The sequence below is a fragment of the Aptenodytes patagonicus genome, chromosome 2 (assembly GCF_965638725.1).
Source record: "Aptenodytes patagonicus chromosome 2, bAptPat1.pri.cur, whole genome shotgun sequence".
In the NCBI taxonomy this organism is placed as follows: Eukaryota; Metazoa; Chordata; class Aves; order Sphenisciformes; family Spheniscidae; genus Aptenodytes; species Aptenodytes patagonicus.
In genome coordinates this window covers 164473910-164496491 of record NC_134950.1, presented here as the reverse complement: position 1 = coordinate 164496491, position 22582 = coordinate 164473910, and the positions used below count along the sequence as shown (strand labels likewise).

At 38.8% G+C, this 22582-nt stretch overlaps 1 protein-coding gene across 15 annotated transcripts in view; it reads right to left on the bottom strand.

Moving 5' to 3' along the window:
• The window catches only part of KMT2C (lysine methyltransferase 2C), a 206061-nt gene that overhangs the window by 113033 nt on the left and 70446 nt on the right, over positions 1 to 22582 (bottom strand). For all 15 annotated transcript variants that reach the window (XM_076331936.1, XM_076331942.1, XM_076331937.1 and 12 more), the window contains exons 4-6: positions 15440 to 15646; positions 12501 to 12640; positions 10798 to 10907 (exon numbers count right to left, since the gene is read on the bottom strand). In XM_076331936.1, the coding sequence (XP_076188051.1) occupies positions 10798 to 10907; positions 12501 to 12640; positions 15440 to 15646 (457 nt within the window). The remainder of the gene's footprint in view (positions 1 to 10797; positions 10908 to 12500; positions 12641 to 15439; positions 15647 to 22582) is intronic.

Below are 22582 nucleotides of genomic sequence, written 5' to 3'. Positions count from 1 at the left end.
ACAAAACTTACACTAATGGAAGTCAATAACAAAATCTTTAGGAGTTCAAAACTATTTTTTTGCTAATGGTTTGATTTTGCAAGCTGCTGAGTACACCAATCTCAGAAGTAGTTTTTTAGGCTACTGCTTAAAAGCAAACTGATGACAACAGACTAATACGAGTACTCCTGAGTTTTAAATTAAAGTATGTTTGTATGATTTTTTTGAGGATGGGTGAAAACCCAAATGAAAACCCAAAATACAACTTGTATTAGCAAGAGAAATATTACTCAGATTCTTTTGACTGGAATAATCAAAACCACTTTATAACTCTAATTTCATTAAAGAGTCTGAACTTTAAAGTTCTCGTTCAAAAAAAAGCATGTGACCCGCATCCATGAAAAATTTAAAGGACATACTTAAATAAAATACTATTTAAAAGGGAAACTGCTAAGAAACCAAGATTAGAGTCAATTGTCTAACACTAACCAAACAATGCTACAGCTAAGCTAATATACCTACAACTTGTCCCACAGGGGTATTTTTTTCCTTTCATTCATGTGCTATCTATTAAAGAGCAAGCTTCTGAAGGCAAGGAAGATGCCTTTTTATTTCTATAATGCTGAAAGCGTAATGAGGATCAGTCCTTGACTAAAACTAACCAATATTAACTACAAAAGACTGATTAGTCTCTTTTCATAAACGTAACCATCATACAAAGGCAAAATTAGACCCTTAAGCACTAACATTAAAAAACCCAACAGATCGATCCACATTAGCTATGGAAGACTGAATATAAAATATTTAAGTAAGAAGCAGCCATGAGTGAGGTGGTAGTAAGGTAGGAAAATGAGGGTTGCATTCAAATACCTACAAAAGTGAGGAGATAGATGGTACTGCTACGCTTCCTTGTGTAAGTTTCTATGGGCAGTAGAATGTTGGCATGCTTGTTAAGAGATGGGTATGGTTTCCTGCCTTTTTTTAATATATATAGAATTCTAGTCTTCTTATTTGCTGAAAATATTAATGGGATAGTAATTTAAATAAATTTGTAAATACTTTCATAGATTTTTAAAAGAACGTTTTGTTATTTCCTTGTTCCACATTTAAAATTTGGGGGCATCGTATTGTCATTTTCTTTCTTTTGTAGACCTTGAAGGACTATGCTACTGCTGCTGAGCACAGAAAGATGGGAGAAAGGGAGAGCCCAAGTATCCGTATTCTCACGTTCTACAACAAAGCATCAAAATGGGTCAGTCCCACTAGCAAACTGAAGCACCAGCTGAGGAAGAAGGTACAATCTTGATTTAAGAGACAGTGCGATTTTCCTTTAGCGGGCTTTCTTTGCTCTTCAGAGATCAGGTTCTCCCTGTTTTTAACACATAAGCCCCCAAAATAACTTGGTATAGATAGATTATAAAATCTTGAAATAAAATGCCCAGCAACAGAGTGCCACCTCAACGTGAACTAGTATGTCACTGCCTTAATGCTTGGAGTAAGAAAGACAGCTGGGGGGGGGGGAGGGGGGGGGGGCGGGGAGGAGAAAAAAAATATAGAGAATTTCTTTGGGCGTATTATGAAAAAAGTGTTTTCTACTCAAGTCATGCAAAAAGGAAGAAAAGGTCTTTGTGAAACACACTTCACCAGTTTGGAACACACACTAAACAATTTCACTTCAGAGCTTTCAGTAAATTATTTCAGTGAATGTTACTGAATAAAGGAAACCTGCACTGGAAATTCCTTCAGGAACATAGGCCCTTTCATGTTTCTCAGCTAGGCTTTTCGGCTTTCATTTCTGGGCTATTGCTGCTTCTCTCTCAGTCTCTTTCTGTGCCCCTAGTCCATTTTGTCTGCTTCCTACACCTCACAAACTGCCCTTAGCATCTGCAATGCCTATCGTCTATTCAGCATCAAAACCCTCTCAGAAACATCTTTGTAGCAACAATCTCTCTCCCCTGATTCTAGTACACACATATTTGACATCTAGAGTTCAAGAAAGGTGCATTTTTCAAAGCATTCATCTTGGAAAAAAAACCCCACAGACTGAAAACTCTTAAGGCTGACTCTGCTTTCCGACTTCAGTGCCAAGGGAGCACTCCCAGGGCGAGCTCCCACGGAACAGCCTCCTGGCACCACAGCAGGAAACCAGCAGCACCATTGCAGTGGGAGAGAAAAAGGAATAGGTGAGGCTGAAAAAAATCAGATGCTTTCCTTTAGATGAAGCCATACAAACCATCTTAAGGAAAGGAGGTTTGGGCTGCCTGAGTAACCCGAGTCTTTTCCCTCCTCCTTTGCTACTGTGCTCCAGAAATGCAGTTATGGGAAAGACCTTTTACGTAGATCCACCTGCCAGAGATGACATTATGCTTCTGTTCAGGTCTGCAAAATTGCAGGGGGAACCAGGCAATGAAGTCACAGAAATTGTTTTCGTGCACTGGAAAAAACTGACAGTTTATGAAAAGGCCTCTCTTACTCCGAATAAACTTTATTACATAAACCTAAAATGCATATATTAGAATACAGGCGCTAATCATCGTCCCTTTGCAACAGCTGGCAGGGGTTGAGCTCTGCCAGATACTTACTGTAAGTATCTGAAGATACTTACTTCTTACGGACCAAAGAAGGAACAAGACACACTTTCACTCTAAATCAGTGAGTTATAACGTGCACTGACAATACTATTTGCTACGTAGACAAATTCACAATTTTTTTTTTTTTTTCACATATTTGGAAACAAAAAGTTAGGGATGCAAACACAGCTATTATTTCACAGAAGCCTCAGGACAAAGCAAATCAAAAGAAAAAATCTCAAAAAAAAAAAGTTTAAAAATGTGCATCTTTTCTTCTGCCTCATCTGAGAAGACAAATGCTCCTCCGAACTGTGGTTCATAAATTAATGCCTGCCTTCCTCCTGTAAATAGAATCAACATGTTGAAGATGATATAAAAATTAACTATAGCTAAATTGGTCTCACATCATCATATGCTCCTTTTTCTAATCAACAGGGCAGAATCAGGATCACAACAGGTTATGAAGCAAGGAACAACTACAAAGACTGAAAAGTCACATTAAAGTATTTGTGCTTCTTACGAATCAAACTCCCAAGCAAGTACCCAGAAAAAGCTCTAAATCAAATGCTTTGCCAACATTTGGTACATTGATACTCTACTGTATATTAGCACATAAACAGGACAGTGTGTTTTATATCTCTCAAGACAGGAACATTTTCTGTTTCTTGAGATGCTAATTAAAAAAAAAGTGCTAAATTGGGGATGTGTCACGTAGCCTTGAAATAAGTATTTCTTCACATTTATAAAAGACTTCTCCACCGAGAAAAATCCCAAAGACCTTAACAAGCTGAAGCATAGTACTAGCTTTACTGAAACGTTAACAATAAATATGTTAAAAAATGGGAAAATAAGTGAAAAAATGCATATTTCTTTAAAATAAAATTTTGGATAGGCACCAAGTCAGATAGCCTGATAATTATCAGATTATCTTGGAAGCAAGTTTTTAATGAAATCGTTTCAGTTTAATATGGTATCTTTTTATCCCCTTATTTTCTTCACTGGCTGGCTGACTTGAAAAGTTACTTCATGATAATAGCATATCTCACATCAGATAGTACAAGTCTGAAATATTAATCCGTCTAACAACTGGTGGGGAAGGAAAAAACAGATCAGCTATTCAGTCAACATACCTCAATTAGACTATAGTATATTAAATTACACTTTATTTGCTATGGCTCCTAGAGTCAGATTACAGGTGAGAAGAAAACAGGAAAGGGTGAATTTTTCAATAATCTGAGTAATTTCAAATGTCAACCTTCTTCCTTCTTCTTATCTGCTTGTTCTCACTTCTTCCCTATGCCTGGTTCCTCTATTTTGATGCATGCTTTTCAAAGCAGCTGCTACAGGACAGTGACTTCAAATGAACAACAGTACGCCACGGAAAAGCTTATTTTGGTTCAAACGAAAATACTTTCATCATTGTTCATGTGACAATATTAATGAGAATTAAGTTGTAAATCTTACTAAGCAGGCAGGTATCTGTTCTCAAAGTGCTGGACCTGCAAAAAACTGAACACACGTACAGGACCCATGGCAGCTCTTGAACCTGAACAGATTTACCAAAGCTGTACTGACATCATTTACGGTGTACAAAGGTGCTCCAGAAGAACTACATGTAGTAAACCAAAACCAACTATGATAATTTTAAGATACCACGGCTGCTTTGCAGAACTTGGAAAATACAGTTATAAAATAATTGACATAGTGTTTCTGATATCATTAACAAGCTGAAGAACAGTCTGATTCACGTTCTCCAAGACACAAATGATCTGGCTTTAGGTGACCAAAATCCAAACCATCCTGGAACAGAGTAATTAATGGAAGGTAATTTACAGTGTTAAAATGTTAGGAAAGCTGTATTCTTAGTCATTATGTCTTTCCTTGAAGTACAAAGCTTGTCATCATCGGCAGGGAAATGGCTACAAATCTCTAGAGAAACTCCAAAATAACAAGAGGGAAATTCATGGAAAACTGAAATACCTCATAGCCCCCACTGCTGAACTGTTACAGTATTTCTAAAACATGCTAGGAACGGAATGAAATTACTGAACTGACCAAAAGCACATGGAAGTGTTTTCTTGATGAGACATATGTCACTATTCCTCTAGTCTTTCACTAGCACTTTCTGTGCTAGAGTTCTCTAAGAGACAGTAACCCATTAAAAAAAGTAGAGATGTTATTTTGGAAGAATACTTCCTGCAGTACTTCCTTCCTCAGTTGCAAGACAAAAGCAACTACAGGAAAAAAAAACAAACTTGGCAAGATAAAATCAGAAGCCACTCCAATAGAGCAGCCAGGTAGTCACTCCCAAGCTGCAGTGAAGGGAGATGAAGAGAAGCCAAGTGCCTTGTGTGTGCAAAAGTACCATAAAAAACTCAAGAGTTGGGAGAGGAACTTCTGAATACCAGAGCTGCTCATTTAGTATCACATTATAAAGCTTCTCCTTGCAAAATGGGCAAATGCAGAGGACTCTGCCCAGAAATAGTGTAAATTATGATAGATAATGCATTTTTCCTGGCTTTAAGAATTACTAGCTCTTCCAATAATGAAAAACGAAGAAGAGAGCTTTTAGAGCATCAAGGAACTGCAAATCTTGCACTCTATCTCGAAAAAGACATCGCTACGTGCTCTGTTCAGCTAGGTTGAAACATCTATGAAGCCAACACCATCCCTATCTTCAGGATTCTGTCATCTAAATCATTTTTCACACATAGTTTTTATGTCGACAAAAAATAAAACTAGCTGAAAAATTGCTATGGCTAAATGGGCACAATCCTCCACAGTGTATGAAGTTAATACTATATTAAGATGTTGATGCTTACCTTCAAATACAAGGAACAACAAACGGAGGTATCAATTTAGTCAAATCAGTTTTCAACTTAAAGCAGCACAAGTAAACATACATACATACCACTAAAACCATGGACGAGTCTCAACAGTATGAGAAGTGTACTGAGGCTAAGGGGTGAAGATACATTCAAAATATGGACAAACACTTTTAAAAAAACATATAAACATTTTAAATGTTTCCCAACTTTCCCCTCAATTTATTTCTTTATGGTCTAGCTTGGTAAGCATCATGCTAGAATCGGGTCTTGAGCAAAGAATTAAAAATAGTAGATGGAAAGGACTTTAAGAAACAATTTGAGTGATGTATTTAATACGCAAGCCTTGTAACATTGCCCCAACTTGGAAGCATCTACAAACAGCACAATCTCCTGCCTCTGGTGACAGAATTCAAGGGAAGCTGCCTTAAAAAAAAAAATTTCAAGATTGCATTACCATGTGGAAAGGGCTTACAGGAGAGGAGTGTCAAAACAGCAGATCGTTTTGAGTTTGGAACAAGGCAAGATACTATTGATTAGCTTGCCTCTATGCAAAGCAACAACTCCTACAGTTCTCAGCAATGATAACATGCCAAATGCAGCCTGCAGAAACTCAGCAGGAGCTGAAAACAGCTGCCTTGTACAGTGAGAAGATACTGCCCTGATTAATGGAAAAAAAAAAATGGATGGGTGGGAGAAGACGACAGCAATTTTTCAGCTGTCTGGCTGCAGGAGTCTTGGTCCTGAAGAAACACTTGACTATTACCGGAAAAATGAAAGCTGTGAAGTAGATAAATTGCAAAGAGCTATGTAGAATTTCAAAGCAAACAGAAATCCACATTTTATAAAATGGAAACAGAGTAATACAATATTTTGGAATGACTGCTTTAGACACTTCTTTACTATGATGTTTCCCCTATTCAGTCTTCAAGTATATAGGAACCTCCTTCTTGGTTTCTACCAATACTGTTTTCTTTGACTTTAGTGTCCTTGACAAATTCTCCCAGACTTGTAAACTGCTTTCTACATCTTATCAGAAGAGAAAGCTGGCTGGGAAAGTTACCACTGCATTCCTTTCTTGCGCAGTTTGTTCAAAACTGGTTCAAACACATTATCTACTAAGTCTTCCTTAAATTCACTTCTTGAATTGAGCTACTTGCATACTGGGGAGAAAAAGCAGCCCACCTTATTTGGGACTTTGTAGCATATAGAAGAGCTATGGCTAGACAATGTAAGGCAGACAAGTAGTAAACTTCATTATATCCTCAGCTAACTGTAAAGAAACAGCCACCTACTCAATATATGTAAACTAAACAAGGAAATTATAAAGCAGTATTTAAAAATACCTCAAAATATTTCAGAAACCACTCTTGTTAAAAGCTGAGCAGATGCAAGCCCTAAAGGCCTCCATTTTAAATGGTAATGCCAGTAAGTTCACCCTTCCAAATATAAAAAAGCAGCATAGTTAAGAAAGTGTAAGATTGAAGCCAGAAATACAAGAAAAAGCAGAAAACTCTGCTTGTCCACGTCTATTTTTTTTTCAGCAAAAGCTCTGATTTCTGTTCAATCAGTTGCCTTTGCTTAAGTTTATTTTACTCAGTCTCCATTTCATACTGTCTTTGCATTTTACCACAAGTATCTGTAGAAACTCCTTACTGATAGAAGTGTATCTTCATAAAGCTGACAATATGACAGCTTCTTTACTATGGTAATTTTTATGTACTGAGTAGAGCACTTACGAATTATAAGCAATTAGTTAAGTTCTGGATCAAGCAAATCACTGGAAGTTTTCTCTCCCCCTGTCTACATTCCAAGGAGTTCTTTTCTTTCAAAGCTTGAAACAAAATTACTGCAAAATCCCATTAAAACCTATTAAAGTGGGGGAAGGAACTGCCATGTCTGGGTGTTCAGGCTCTTTAACTGACATAGTGTACAAGCTCCAGAGATAAGTATGTGAATTCTTAAAAGTCATCTTCAGAAAAGCTCTGACACTACGCTTGTCTCCTAGATCACCAGTTCTTCCTTATGACTGTTTAAACTTAGAAAGCAGTTCTGAGAAAATCCATGACTCTCACTTGCTGAGATAAGCGAGGTAAGCAAGACGAGCAGTGAGATGAAATGAGTCACCTATACCACCCGTAAGGGCAAGAGTACATCTGCTACCACAAACTTAACTATATTCCAGCTTTTATTTGTCAGTTGTTATAAAACAACATGACACACAAGATTTTAAACACCTCACATACACAGATGTATGTATGTGCACTCATGAATATTAGAGAGAGGCAAAACCAAGACTCTGAAAGAAAGTCAAAGAACCCACCTATGTCTAGACACAAATACGTGTAACAAATAGGTCAGATGTCTCACTAAATAAATTGCCAGGCCTTCAAAATGAGTGAACCAAAAGAAAGAACTGAAGAAGAAAGACACGCTAAGCTGGGTATTTTGTGAAACATGCATGGAGATCTCTATAGTACTGTATTTTAAACTTTCAGCAAACACAGGCCAAGAAGAAAACCAAAATGAATTAACATACATACTTTGGAGTAGGTCAATGAAATATGTCCACACAAGTTTTATTAATGCAATCACAAGTTCAGTGAAGCCAAATGGACATCTCAACTGGTAAACAGAGTAATAAGAAACACTGTCATATCCAGTTAAAACAGATTTGCAAACAATAGGCAGTCTAACTAATGAGAAACATGAACTTAACTTACAAATTAAGGAGACCCTCAAGGTAAGAACAGCCCCAAAACGCTCTCCACAAATTAAAAGACCTAAACCAATGGACTACACTATCAAGAAAAGGTTTGTTACATGTCAAAAATTAATCTGTACATGAACATAAGGAAAACAAAACGTACTTTCCCAGCTAAGGAAAGATATCAATGCTGCAGACCACATCATAAACCCACGTCATGCCAGAGGGATTTCCAAGAAGACAGAAATCCCCAACCAAGCAAACAACAACAAAAAACCCCAAAGCAAATTTGGTGGCAAGTAGAGGAAATGGCATACAGCTTGTTTTTATTTAAACTATTTTTCTGTATGCCCTAAGCACATACTTGCATCTGCATTGCCAACAGTGTCAGAACATTTAAATAGAAACTTTACTTTTAAAATGCAGTAACATCACATTAGAAAGAAGCCCAAAACTTTAGCAAAAGCAAAGCACAAGCAGCTGTAAATGCAAAACCATACATTAAATTAACAGCTGTACCTTTCATTCAAAACTTTTCAAAATGTCTCATGCAAAGAAATTTCTTCCCTTAAGCTAAATTTTCCACTATCGCATAGGATAGCCAGCACCTTATACTTTTTTGTGCCTTCTTTACCTTAGTGACAAGTTAAAAAGCAGTGAAAAATTATTACCAAGCACTACAGCCTAGACACAAGCAAACACAGGATTACTTGGGGTCCCAACCAGTTATACAGAAACTCTTTGAGCAACCCCTACGTTGCTGCTCCATGGTCTGGAACAGAGAACTACAGAAGAGTTTGCTCCGTATTTCTTGGGGGGAAGAAAAAAAAAAAGGCAAAAACTTCCCCAGTATGACCGTGGGATAAAGATGTCCCATTTTGTCTAGCTGCTCCTCTAGAATCAGACAACCACAGTTGCGCTCTTACTTTGCTCTCCCTGGGGATATCACAAGAAAGATAAAAGCGAATAACCAAAACGACGTCTTTCTTTCCTGGCTGACTGCTGTATTACAGCAAGGGAGGTTTCTCAATGGTTTCAGCAAAGATAGAATAGAAAATATGCAGAACGGCACTCAATTCAAATTTCTCTCATCTCTCTGCATTGCACTGAAACATGTGCAACAGGGGTATCTAAAAATTCTCTGCAGAATTTGAAAAGATTAGTAGCGAAGCTACAGAGCAGCACATGAAAAGACAGGGCTGAAATGGAAACTATCACACCAGAGAGATAGGGGATTCTTCAAGAATTCTTATTTAAATATTTGCCTTATAAACATCTACACAAAACTTAACATGTACTAACAATGCGAAGGTGAGGCACCGTCACCCTGAGGCAGAGGGGAGGAGGAAGGTACCATACCAAAAGAAACAGAACTGAAATAATGGAAACAGGATGAGATTCAACAGAGCAAAATACAAGCTTGAACACTGCAGCAAGGATTTCTGTTAGAAACCAAAATATCATTAATGAAAATGACTACAGATGGGAATGAGCTGATCACAAACTGACTACAAGCCACCCTCATCAGCCAAAAACAAGGAGATGAAAACTTTTCAGCAGGCAGATTTAAAAAAAAAGTAACCAATTTTGGATGTTCTTTCAATTCTTTTTATCATTTTTTATACATGCACACACACATCAAATGCTTTAACATCTTCAAGCTCATTTAGAACTTAATACTGTCAGGTTCATTCATTCTGGATAGTCTTTTATTTCGAAAGCAGATACACAGAAATCAATTAAATTATTCAAAGCAAAGCATTTATCAATATGAGTATATGTAAAAGTAGAAGGCGCAAGGAAAGCTGTATTATATGGCTTATATTGAAAGACTGATTTAAAGCAGCTTTTTAGTCCACACAATGGAGAGCATTTACTGGTATCTTCCACATCATTTTTTTATTTTAATATAAGGCATGAAAAACTTTAAGAATCAAGTAAAAATAAGCCTAAGCATGATCATGGGAAAAACAGCAAAAATTACACAGATTTGTTGACAGCATGGCTGATTAATATAGAAAAAACTAAAATTGTTAGAACAGTCTACCAGACGTGATTAAATACGACCAAAAACTATAGCTACACGTGGTAAAAACAATGTGAAATAGGCCTCTTCATCATTTCAAAATGCTATCAGAAAATGACACCAGAAGTCCATTCTTTTCAAAGGTACCTACTTTTCCAAATACATTACCATTTCACATTAAAAGACTAAATATTTATATATGTATTTCTATCAATATTTAAAGTAACAACATAGGCTTTGTGGTAAACACTAGTTTTCCTATACTAACCTGCTTTTTGAAACTGGTATGAAAGTAATTGAGAATTTTTTTACTATATTTCAGTCATATAATTTCAGAATATAAACTGGCAAAATAAATATTTCCTCCACCTAGCGGGGCATTTGCTAATTTGAACTCAACTTTCCTTTTGTCCGCATCTTGTTTTGGTCAGTCAGGTACTTCCTACATTCTAGTCACCTCAGAACTGATTAATGATATATTCCATGCAACTCCATAAGCCTTTTTAATATATTGCAACAGTAGATTTTATCATGAAGACCTGTCCAAGGAAGCCTTATTATAAATGTGAGCTCAGAGATCCGGATGTGGATATTTTTGGTCATACGTTGTATTGCCTTAGTCTACTACCTTTTTTTCAACCCCACCCCCTATCTTCTTACTGGCTTGAGCATTCAAGTCTTTTTACTCACTTCTGTGCTCCCTGAGACAACAGCTTTGTCCACGTTCACCGATAGCTGCTCTTCAGTCTGGCAGACTCCCAATGACCACTCCGCACAGCGGTGATGAGCCCAGCAATGACCTAATGCATTATGAAAGAAAAGGAGCTTTGGTTGTACAACTCTGTCAAGCACTTCCTGAAAGTATGGAACTTAGCTCTACTAGTAAACACCTGCCAGATAAAATGAACAGTCTCTTTTCCTCCTGTTTTTCTTGTTGCAACATTTAATGCCTTTATTATCATACACTAAATATATTGCAGTTACTATCAGATACTAAATATACTGCAATTTTTTGATACATAACACATCTTCCTCTTCATTTCAGCACATTCTGCGTATCTGCTTCTAATTTTCAGATGCCTGACCATATAATCATAACAGTAGGGTGTATATGCAAAGTTTGTGCGTGAGACACACAGAATTACATTTGATCTTGTATTTCACTGTAGATAACATTTGTCTATATACGTACTCTTGACTTATGATTCCCAAGGACCGGATATAGATCTATATGTTCTACACAAAACTTTTAAAAGCTCAAATACAACATGAACAGAAACACCACATAAATGACTGAGAAAACGGTGTCAATACAACAAACACATTATAGAGATATAATTAGATATTTTTATCTACGTAACAAAACAATTCAGAATTTGCGGAATTCAGCAGGTATCTCTTAAAAGAGGTTTCTTATTTAATTCTGGGAAAAACAATGTAAATTATGCATACTTCCAAAAGAATTCTGTGACAGCTTTATACTAGATTCAAAATGATGCTTTACATTAGCTGTTGAAATTAGGTACTTGGTCAACTTAATCATTCAGCAACAAAAAAACCTCCCCCAAAAATCTCTGTAAGGGCTTGGGAAAAGTCGTCTACAAATAATAACAACTTAAAAAAATTTGGACTGATAAACCCCCCCCTGCCCATCCACACACACTGTGGTATTAACTATTTAAAACAAACCTTTTTTTTTTTTTAAATTACACTTTGAAATGAGTTTCCACACTCATGAAAGAATGACATTTATATTATTGCACAAATATATTTCCATTTTTGAGGCAAAATATGTGAGTGGACTACTGGCATCAAAGCATTTGAACATAGATGCTTTCTGAAAAAGTAATTTGTAACTGAGTAAAAAGAAAAGTTCCATTAAAATGAAAGAGCAAACCAGAGATGACAAACCAGACAGTTTTCTGACAGAAAACCTGCAGATACTCGAAACATGCAAATATATTATGCCTCTATTGTTCTAGCAAGACTGCTCTTTTAAATCTTCCGTTCTATTATTTCTGATAACCCCGCATTAGCAGCAGGAGATTAGGTAAGGCTACAGGATTGGGACTTTAAGAATTGTATTAGGCTGTGTCTCATTTCTTTTTCCTTTTCTCCCCAAAACAGAATCACGATACTGAAAATATTACTACCTAAACACCAGTTTAGCAGTAGATTACAAATACTTCCCCATACAAAGCTGACGATTCTGTCCAGTACTTGAAGAGGAGACTATACAAAAACACCACGTAACATTGGCAAAGGCTATGAGAGCATCATCAAACTCTTGACAAACACCAGAGCACAGAAAACCAACAGCTGAAAAACTTCACTTACTGTCATTGTAGCTACTGTACTGGATGGGTAAAAAGGAGGATAACAACATAGCTTACCTGTTGGCTCAAATAAGGCTTGAACATCAATGTCATCTGGTAAGCCAACTAAACTGAGTTCATCCCAGAATTTGACAACCTGATCGTCAGAAGCAGTTTGCGTGCTTACACTTGTACATGATGCTATACTCGATCGAGATCTGTATCGGGGAGCAGAAAAACAAACTTAGAAACGACCACGTTGTTTGTTCAGTTAGCTAGATACTTGTAAATGATCCAAAACTCAGGGAAAGGGAGTATAAATTTTTCCAAATGTGATAAAATATAAATCAACATAAACAAAAATCTTTCTTCCTCATACTTTAGCCCAACATTTTTTCCCAATAACAAAATTTTCCGTCAAAGCTGCTATTCAATAGACAAAAAAAAGTGCTTGGTAAAATGCCCCTTTCCCCAGCCTGTTCTCTTCCAATTCTTCAGGACACACATGCTGCTTTTTTTAAAGTCCACTTCTGTTTGATATTGAAACTTGCCCAACCCTAGGAATGGTGAATTAGGTAACAGCAAACAGTCTGTGTTACTCTGGAGAAGAGGAGATATAGAGGAAGAAAAGACAGTGGTGTAAGTGGTGAGCACCAGCTGCAGCTTTCATATGGCCCTCTCCCTGCAGTCTTAACAGCTGGTCCAGGGTACAGCATTGACAGTATCCTCAAAGATGACTGCCATGGCCAGAGGTAAGGTGTCTAGATAAAATACAGCAGCTATCGGGGAAAGGTAGAAAAAAGACCAGGAGTGAAAAAGCTGCTTGGAAATAAGTATCCAGTGCCATCAAGATGTTAAAAAAAAAAAAGGGGGGGGTGGGGGGGTGGGGGGGTGGGGAGGGAGGAGGAACAAGAGGAAAGGAGTGTGGGGTAATTGAAAAATGCGGTGATATAAAAACTACTTATTGTGCTGACATGGGAGGATCTAGTTTATAACCTTATTAATTTGTTCCCCAAATTCTAATCTCAACAGAAAACAATTAATAAAACTCAGATTACTCCATTAAAAAAAAGAAGCCATGATTCCTCCTCCCTTATTTCCTGCAGGCAAAAAACTATCTTGGACATCTAAGGATGTGCATTAGGCTTACTGACAAAAGAGACCTGATCCCTGATGCTCCAACGGTTGGTAGGAAAGGCGGTGCTGCGTTTTCTATTAAGGTTCTTTGAACTTCATTGTCCTCCCCCTTCAATAACTCAAATGTATGCATTTGCTGTTACTTCTGGGTTTCTAGAGTTGAGACAGCACAAAACCACCTCTCTTTCCTGACTGCTCCCCTGCTTATAACCTCTAAAAAAAGATGCTGAAAAACAACCTGTCTCCAATAAGCCAAGAGAGACAACAAGCACTGGAATTTTAACCTGCGATAACTTTGCCTTCCTGAAAACCATGCATGCTCTACTTCAGCAATTACATTCAGAAATACATGAAAAAAACTTAGCTTGGGGAGGGAGGGGGTACCATCCCTCTTGTACCACCAAAGAAAGTTTAAATATTTTCAATTATTACTTGATATCCTCATAACCCACGCCATGACAGAAGCCGAACATCAAAAGAAACCCCAAACCTGTTAACTCTGGCACTATCATCATTAAGACCCCCCTTACTAAAGCATTAAATCAACCCATTCTGTTCAATAAAGCTGGTTGCTGAACACCGCCCGCGTCCAGCGGAGCCACCTCTAACATTAAACTGCTACTCAAAACACAGGAGTTAAAACGAACATTAACAAAAAGCTACATCCCAATTGACAAGGCATTTTTACTAATAGGAAAGCTTTCTCACAAGATCAAACTGATCCGTTTAACGAACGCCCCAATTTAATCTGCAATTAAATATTTGAGTGTATGTTGGTCAGACCTGAGGAACAGCCGCCCCGCCCGGCCCGCGACGCCAGGGCCCCTCAGGCGGCCCCGCCTCACGGGCGGGCGCGGCCGCCGCCTCCGTTATTGTTTCACTTCCTCGGCCGGGCCCCCGCGGGCCGGCGGCGGCCCCGCGCCCGCAGCCAATCCCCGGCCTCCAGCGCGGCGCAGCGCGGCGCGGCCGGCCCCGGGCCTGGCGGCCGCCCACGACCCCGCGCCGCCTGCCGCCGCCCGGCACAGCCGCCCTGCTCTGCGCTTCCCCCGAGGCTGCAAGCCCCTCTGCCGCGCAGCCGGCGCTGAGCGATCCGCCCGTTCCCAGGCAGCCGCTGAAGCGAAACCGCCTCCAACCGCGGCGACAGCACAAGCCCACGGTGACAGAATCCCCGTACCTATGGAAAAACTCACGTGCAGAGAGATTTAAAAACATGCTTCTCCCATCAGTCACATCTTACGTGCCATCGCCATACACACCATATGTTGAACAAAACTTCACCGCGGAGCTGTGTACGTTCCTGTCATTTTTCAGAATTACTGAAGGGTGGAACCAACCTGAGGGGACTCGGGACGCTGCCCTTTCGATGGCTAAAACCACCCTGTTGGGAGACCTGCCAACGAACCCCACTTCTGGAGGGTAAGAAACATGTGCTGTGCGCCTGTAACAATACTGTCGCCATTGCAAGAGGCAGCTTTGGAGGGCAAGGGGGAAAAGCTTCAACAAGATGGGCTTCCAGTTACTCCAGTCTACAAAATACACGGAGTGTCAGAAGTCCATTGTCTTCTACTCTTGTGCATACTTTTATGTTAACCTCACAAGCAGATCTGTGCTTTAGAATAACTTTGTTTCTTTTCTATGTTCTTCCAGAGTCAAGATTCTCACTGGAGGGGAGAAACCAACCAATCTTTAAAAAGCGGAAGAGACAGCTATTCCTGTACTGCTTGCGTTTTGTTTTAAAAAAAAAAAAAAAAGACTAATATTAATGAACCGCATTTTCACAAAAAAAAGTTATTTGCCTATTGCAGTACAGCATCTGTAAAGATGCTTCCTGAACTACATGCAAAACGAAAAAATACATATTTATTGTAGAACGGACTTACTTCTTCTGTCCTCTTTGTTTGCGCGGCACTGAGTTTTGCCTTGGAGTTCTCTCACAAGCTCCATCGGTGCTGTCGCTGGCTTCACTCTTACTTAAAGGCTGGTTTTTCCATGGGATAACATACCCAGGAGTTGGACTGAATTGTTTTAAGTCTCCTTGTCCTAATGAGCTCCGTTCTCCACAGTAACAAAAGGCGCAGAGTTGTTCGCTGTGAAAGGAAAGATAATTACTTCTTTTTTTGGGGGGGAAACAGCAGAGGGTACCCCATCAAAGAGCAACTTTCATGCCAATTTAACCCTTTATAACAAAACAATAAAAGCTCCCAAGTGCTGTCAGGTATCAAAATTCAGCATTCAGGAACACTGTAATTTAAAGTTACATTAAAAGAACTTTTTTGTTCACAAAAGTGCATGATTAACAAAACAGAAAAAAACCCCACATATAATATTCAATTGATTAATATAACTTTTTTGTTCAAAAATTCTGTATCTCTAGACAGACACTTGCTAAAAGGTGTTGGAAAACGGGGGGGGGGGGGGAGAATGGGAGGAAGAACATTATTAACATCTCACACCCATTAAAAGAACTCAGTGCTGCCGTCACAGAAAAGGCAAAGCTCTGCCTTTTTGAACACAGAACATTACTACACATACACCTTATGTGTAACACAATGCGCGAATGCTATACACCAAAAGGTTTAATGAAACCTGGGAAAAAATGGAGTAACGAGAAAATCACAGCAATGGCTACAGCCACACATACCAGGGCATACGACATATACAAACCCAAATATCCTCGTTTACTTTAATATTTAAAAACAAAACAACACCTAAAAGTTTTACTAGAGGAAATTTACATTTACAGAACTGTGACCGCTACAATATCCCTGTACCATTTGCAATTATGTTTTAACATGCATAACATAGCAACAGCATTGAAATGACAGCTCTGACAGCGCTCCTTGTGTCACATCATATGGAAGCTACTGAAAAATATTTCTGTAATAAATATATCCATAAACTTAAAATGTGAACTTCTGCAACTAATGTAGTTTGCATTAAAGGAAGGCCATTTAACACATTTTTATGCTTAAATGAGCAATTCTGTTTTCTTTGTATTTATGCCCCTAAAACCCCCAAAAGATGCCTCAGGGAATCAGGCACTTGGATAGAGGCTTGGTTTAGCCTGGATCCCATTTAAATAGATTTCAGTGCATCTGCAAGGTGGCACATTGGGGTTTGGGGCCCTCTGTTGGGCAGGTGAGTGGAGGGAGGTAAGGTGGGAGGAAGAGAAAATCTTAAGGCTAAACTCCTGTATAATACTCACTAAATTCTGGGGGAAAAAATACAGAGTGCCTGTGCTTTTCAGCCAGATGAGGGAAGAGCAGCAACAGAAAAAGGCGAAAGTAGAAAAGGAAAGTTCCAGATCAGAACTGAAGACACTGAGAATCCAAAAAAGCCCCTTAGATTTGGTTTAACATACTCTGGGATGGGTCTTTTTGCCCTCACCATAGAGCAACACAGGGGGGGAGGGGGAGAAAGAAAATACAAGTGGGTACGTAAAATGCCTTTGAACTGCTCTACTATTACAGTAGTGGTAATAGCAGACAGTCAGATGCTAAGGATGGGAGCAGCATGTCACGAACTCAAAATGAAGCCCAGAATGAAGCCAAATGCTTTCACTTAGGCTCTATAGGTAGGATTGCACTTTCCCTAAGGCAGACAGACCTTTAGAGACATGCAGGTTGGTGGGCAGGTAGAATAGGTCCCATCACGGTACTCAAATTAAGACCCTACCATTGTACTGTTAGGAAACATTCACACTCATATTCATGGCCTCAGTCGCACATCCCTCACTGATCCGGCCTGAACACAGGGCCAGCGTGAGCCAGCACAACCCCCGGAGCTGATGGTAAATGTCTGACACATTCTAGAAATCTTTAGAAAAAGGTACCCAGAGATAAAAAGATGCAAAGAAAATATGGATAAACGTAGCATAAGAACAGGGAAAAAATAATAGTTACAGCTAAACAGTACATATGTCTATTTTAAAACTAGTTTTCAATGTGATAGAGCAACAAGTAAATTATTACTATTTGTATGTCAGTGAATATAACCACTAGACTACCAGTGAAACCTCATCTGGCCTCTCAGGCAGTTTGTAAGAAGGGAAAGCAAAGCTATTTATGCCAGTTGAGACTAGAGGGACTTATGAGGAGACTTAAGAGATTTAAACAGGCAGCACCATGGTATATAAATTACACTAGTTACAAACACAAGATTATCCACAGTGGAATAAATAATTATTCATACATCCTGTTAGGAAAGACTATCACTGCTCATTAAAAGACTCAAGGATAATTATGACTAAATAAACAAAGCCCCTTAAAGTGAAGCCATAGCAAATACGCAATAATGTTAAGGTTTATAAAAGAGAAATACGAAACAGTAATTAAAAAAAAATAAACTGACTTTTAAAGCTGTACTATTTGAAAAAGGAATACGGGGGTAAAGCAGATATTTCTGGAGCCTGTAAGGCAGCTCCTGTATCACAACTTCCAGCAGTAGCTTTCTGAAGGCAGAGTGAAGTGAAACAACAGGAGCAGCGAGTTTCACAGCTACTCTGCAGCGTGGTGTGGACAGCTGTGAAGCTGTCAAGAATCATATGGTTTGTGCTACTGCTCCTGCTCCAGCAAAGCTGAGGACCGCAGCTGAAGCAAGCGCTTGAGCACTCACCGCAGGGAGGGGGCTGGGGGAACCCTTTGCTAAAGGTTTGCGAACACACAGATGCAGAAGTTAAAGACAGGAGCAGCAGAACATTCCCAGTCCACTGCCAAGAGACTGTGGGGCTGAGATAGAGGGGAGGGATTATAAAAGGGGGAAAAAAAGGTTTCACACTTTCCAGGGAAGGTAAGCAGAGGGGCTTCAAATGTATCAGACACCCAAATACCTAGAAACAATCAGCGGCAGCGTACTCCCTGCCTAGCATCTGGATGCTAGAGAGACCCTCCACAGGAAAGCCATGGTCCTTTGCTTCCCAACACATCACGTTGCTGATTTGTCATGCAGTACAAAGTGGCCAGTTCCATCACGTTAGCCTTTTAGGTTTAAGTGCTCAGTAAATATTTTAAGATATGTCTGTATGGGCAGAAGGTAGAGTTTTTTATTCCTATCATCTGAAGATTGCAGAAAGTACTTACAAATCTACTTTCCATATGTCAATATGCAATTAGAGAATCTAAATCTGTGATGCAAGAAGAGCTCTCATATTGAAGATAACGAAATTGAGATACTGGCAACTCTTAAGATCAAACCCTAGATGTTATCATAATTAGCATACTTTCAGAACAAGCTAATTCAAAATGGGATAACAAGCAAAAGACGATGTGTCACATATCTTTTTATAAGCTACTAAGGAAAAAAAGAAAGAGAAAGCTCACCAATACTCCATTTAAGATGTATCTATGATGCTCCAAACCAAAATACAAATTCATCATTATTTGTAACTTCAACTTAATTCCTAAATTTTCCCAGAACAAATGCTACCTTTTTACATAGGTTTAAAATTCCACAGGTGGTTTATTACCAGTAGGTGCTTATCCCAAAGGATTTCATACATCTGTATGCACACAAATTTTAATACATGATGCAGAAAAAAAAGTATGTTCAGAACAAACCAGACATACAACTGGGTTTAGGGGAATGCAGTAAGAGGCAATAAGGCTAATGTCTGAAGCCAATGTCTGTTTCTATCAAGCCATGAGAGGAGATCCAGACTTGGATCTTGTTAGAAAAATGCCTTTTCTAACAAGAAACACATCAATCTCAGCACTTTGCCACAGCCATATTCTTCTACATGTTCTTATTTCATTGAGTTGTCCTATTAGTGCCTCTTCCTCACGAAGAATTTACTCAACCCCCTGACAAGAATCTAAGATGCTATAATCCTCCACAGTCCACATCCCAACAAAGGAAAACAAAATGCCTTTCAGACAGTTAATCCTGGAGGAAGGGAGAAGAAAAGTCACTATTTCCTCTACTTGACCGATGACATACAGTCATTAGGACTCATCCTAAAACACAGACTTTCCTGTTCAAAGGAGCTCATTTCAACACATGCAGTATTGGGCAACTAATTGCACAATATTAAATTACAACCAGAGGAGAAACATCTTCAGGCTTGCTTGCAAATACTCAGTTAAAGAATTAAGGTAAAATTGACAGTCCCAAAACCTTTTATTTTTTTAAGCAGAATTATTCTAAGGCTGACCAACATTTCAATCACACCAAGTGCCGCTGTAGTTATACTCCGAAAAGTAAGCAGAGGCCCCTCCTGGATCCTTCTGAGTTGGGAAATGGCACTGGGGTATCCTGTGTCAGCCAAGGCTCCTTGACAATAAGCAGATGTGCAGACTGACTTATGTAAACATGTTTTGTTTATGTGGTGTCCCATAATCTACATATGTGGTGTCCCAGATCTACACTTGTGTCTGTATGAGTACCGTGCTGTGCAGCTGGTGGAAATCTTCAGATTGGTCCACGTGAGTTTGTGTGACCCTCAACAGTATCAGATGTGAACTCTCACTCTCCTGCCTATTTTTCATACCTGGGTAGAAGGCACGACAGTCTGCAATGATACAGGGCACTGCCATCCACCCACAACTCTGTGTATACAGCTAGGGGAATAAATTTCCCTTCCTCATTTTCATAGGAGTAACTCCCTTCCATCTCTCCAGGATCCCTGTACAGCTGAATGCCAAGGAAGACAGCAACTGGCCTATGTTGAGCACGTCTATCGGTAGGAAGCTTGAAGTTATACAACCCTTTTAGTACTAAATGGTGAAGGAGGTGGACTAAAGAAAATCCTGCAGCTGCCTGTTCTGCAGAGAGGTGTTAAAGGTCCCCTTCTTTCAGGAGAACAAGCACAGGAGAATCCAAGCATCCTACAGAGATGAACGGAAACTGTCAACAGCAAGAGAAATACAAACTCGTGGATTCAGCTCAAGAGATGCTCTCCTCTTACCTCTTCTCAAATCCCTCCCAGCCTACTGTGGGACACCAATTATCAAGTAAGTTTTACTGTGCATTCACCTTTTCAATCAACCTCATTAAAAGCAGAGGTCGTTGTTGCCATTTAAACAGGAAAAGGCAATGGATTATATCTGAGAAAATCCAAGGCATGCCAATTCCAGTAAGCTCCACTAACTATAACCATTGACTTAACATTAAATACTAAGTTACAGATGATCACTACTGCCATTTGCCATGATAATGATTGCACTAAAGTTAAAAAAAAAAAAATTGGAAAGCGTAAAAATAAAGATCTATTTCATTCATGCTTTGGGTTGAAAAAGAAGGTGAAGAAGGTATCATTTGATTTTTGCTGTGAGTTTGTTCTTAAAGGAATTATGCAATAATTTTCCTCAGTGTCTGGAAATGCCTTCAGGATGTCTCTTTCACACACACTTTAGCATTTTTGAAAGGTGAAAGTGAGAAGCATAAAACCTTAGGTTGTGTCAGCAAAGTTGTTACAGTAATTTAAAATGTTTCTAACATCTGTTTTTCACAATTAAAATTAAGCTCAGCAAAATGAAATGGAATATTTGGGAGCAAAACAGAACTTCAGAGCATCGCTTGGACTGATTACCGAAGCAGACTGATGAGAATTGGCCTTGAGAATTCTTCTCCCACCTAACCCTGTTAGTAGTTTTAACATATGTTAAAAGGCTAAATTAAACGCTACAGGGGACCTACTATTTATTTAGCTATGCTAAGCTGTGCAAATGCGCAAACTACTTTGCCTTCACTCCCGTTTTATGTTGTGTTATTTAAAGAGTAAATTGTTTTTCTCCTTAGTGAAGATGCACCGTTGTATCATTCATGTAAATTCAAATCAAGACCTGCAAGCTGGATTTTAAGTGAAAAAAAGATTTCTGGCTTAAAACAACACCAGAGGTTTGCATCAGTGGGAGTTCTAATATACGTGAGACATTCAGAGAGGTGAAGCTATTCTAAAACTCAGGGGTTTAGATTAAGCTTTTCAGCTTCATCTAAATATCCCGTAAATATCTGTACCTCGATAATGAAGAAGCTTGAAAGGAAACTACTGAAGAAAACTCTTTAGGTGATGCGTAACAACTTCACATTGATACAGGATTAACAACCCAATAAATCACCCCTCTGAATGAATGATACTAAGGATAGAGAAGGATGAAAAGTGCAACATAGAGATACCACAAAGAGAAAGATGCAAAAGTTCTCAGCTGCAAGCTATATTTAAGTGTTTGACATGCAAAGTGTTCTCTTTCCAATAGGAAATGGAATCACAGAACAACTTGAAATTTTGAAGTGGTTTGACACTATTACACAGAGTTGGTTTTGAAACAAGTACTTAACTTGTGCAGCACAATTCCTTTAAAAAAAGGAGGGCAGGAGGGAGATTCGTATGAACTTCAGGTGAAGAATTTTAAAACATTGTTTGCAGAAAGCAATTAAACTGCATTAGACAATAATTGCTTTCCAATTTTTTCAAACCAGCACAGTTGGAGTTCTACAGCCATATAATCAACTTAATGATACTCTTCTCGTTTGAAAGAAAGACATTGCCCTCCAAACACCACCACCAAACCAACACATTTCACTGACATTTTAAAATTTAAAAAAAATGAAAATATGCTCTTATTAACCATCAATATGTGTCAGCTTTAATTTAAACAAATGTTTAAAGTTCAGTTAGGATTTCACATACCCTAAATGCAGGAGGGGTTACCAGAATGCCAGTGCTGAATAAAGTGAATTTAGAGGTCCAAGTCCATCTAGAAATCATTCTTTAATGTCCAACTGAACTGACTCGTACTCTCAAACAAAAATCCCATATAGAATGCAACTGTGAGCATACCTGAAGGGTGATACTTCACACAATTTTGAGAGGTGATTTAACCTGCGAGTGATAAAACCCAAATAAAAAGTACAGTGGCCTGTATCTTCGGTGTGCCTTTGTGCCCAGAAAGTATTGTCTGTTCAAATTCCCTCTCTTGGCAAATCAAAATAGATCACACCAAAGCCTCATAAACTTTGCAGAGGCCGCAGCACCTTTTAGGAGGGAACTTGATACGAACACTAAGGAGGGTCTTACTATCTGAAAA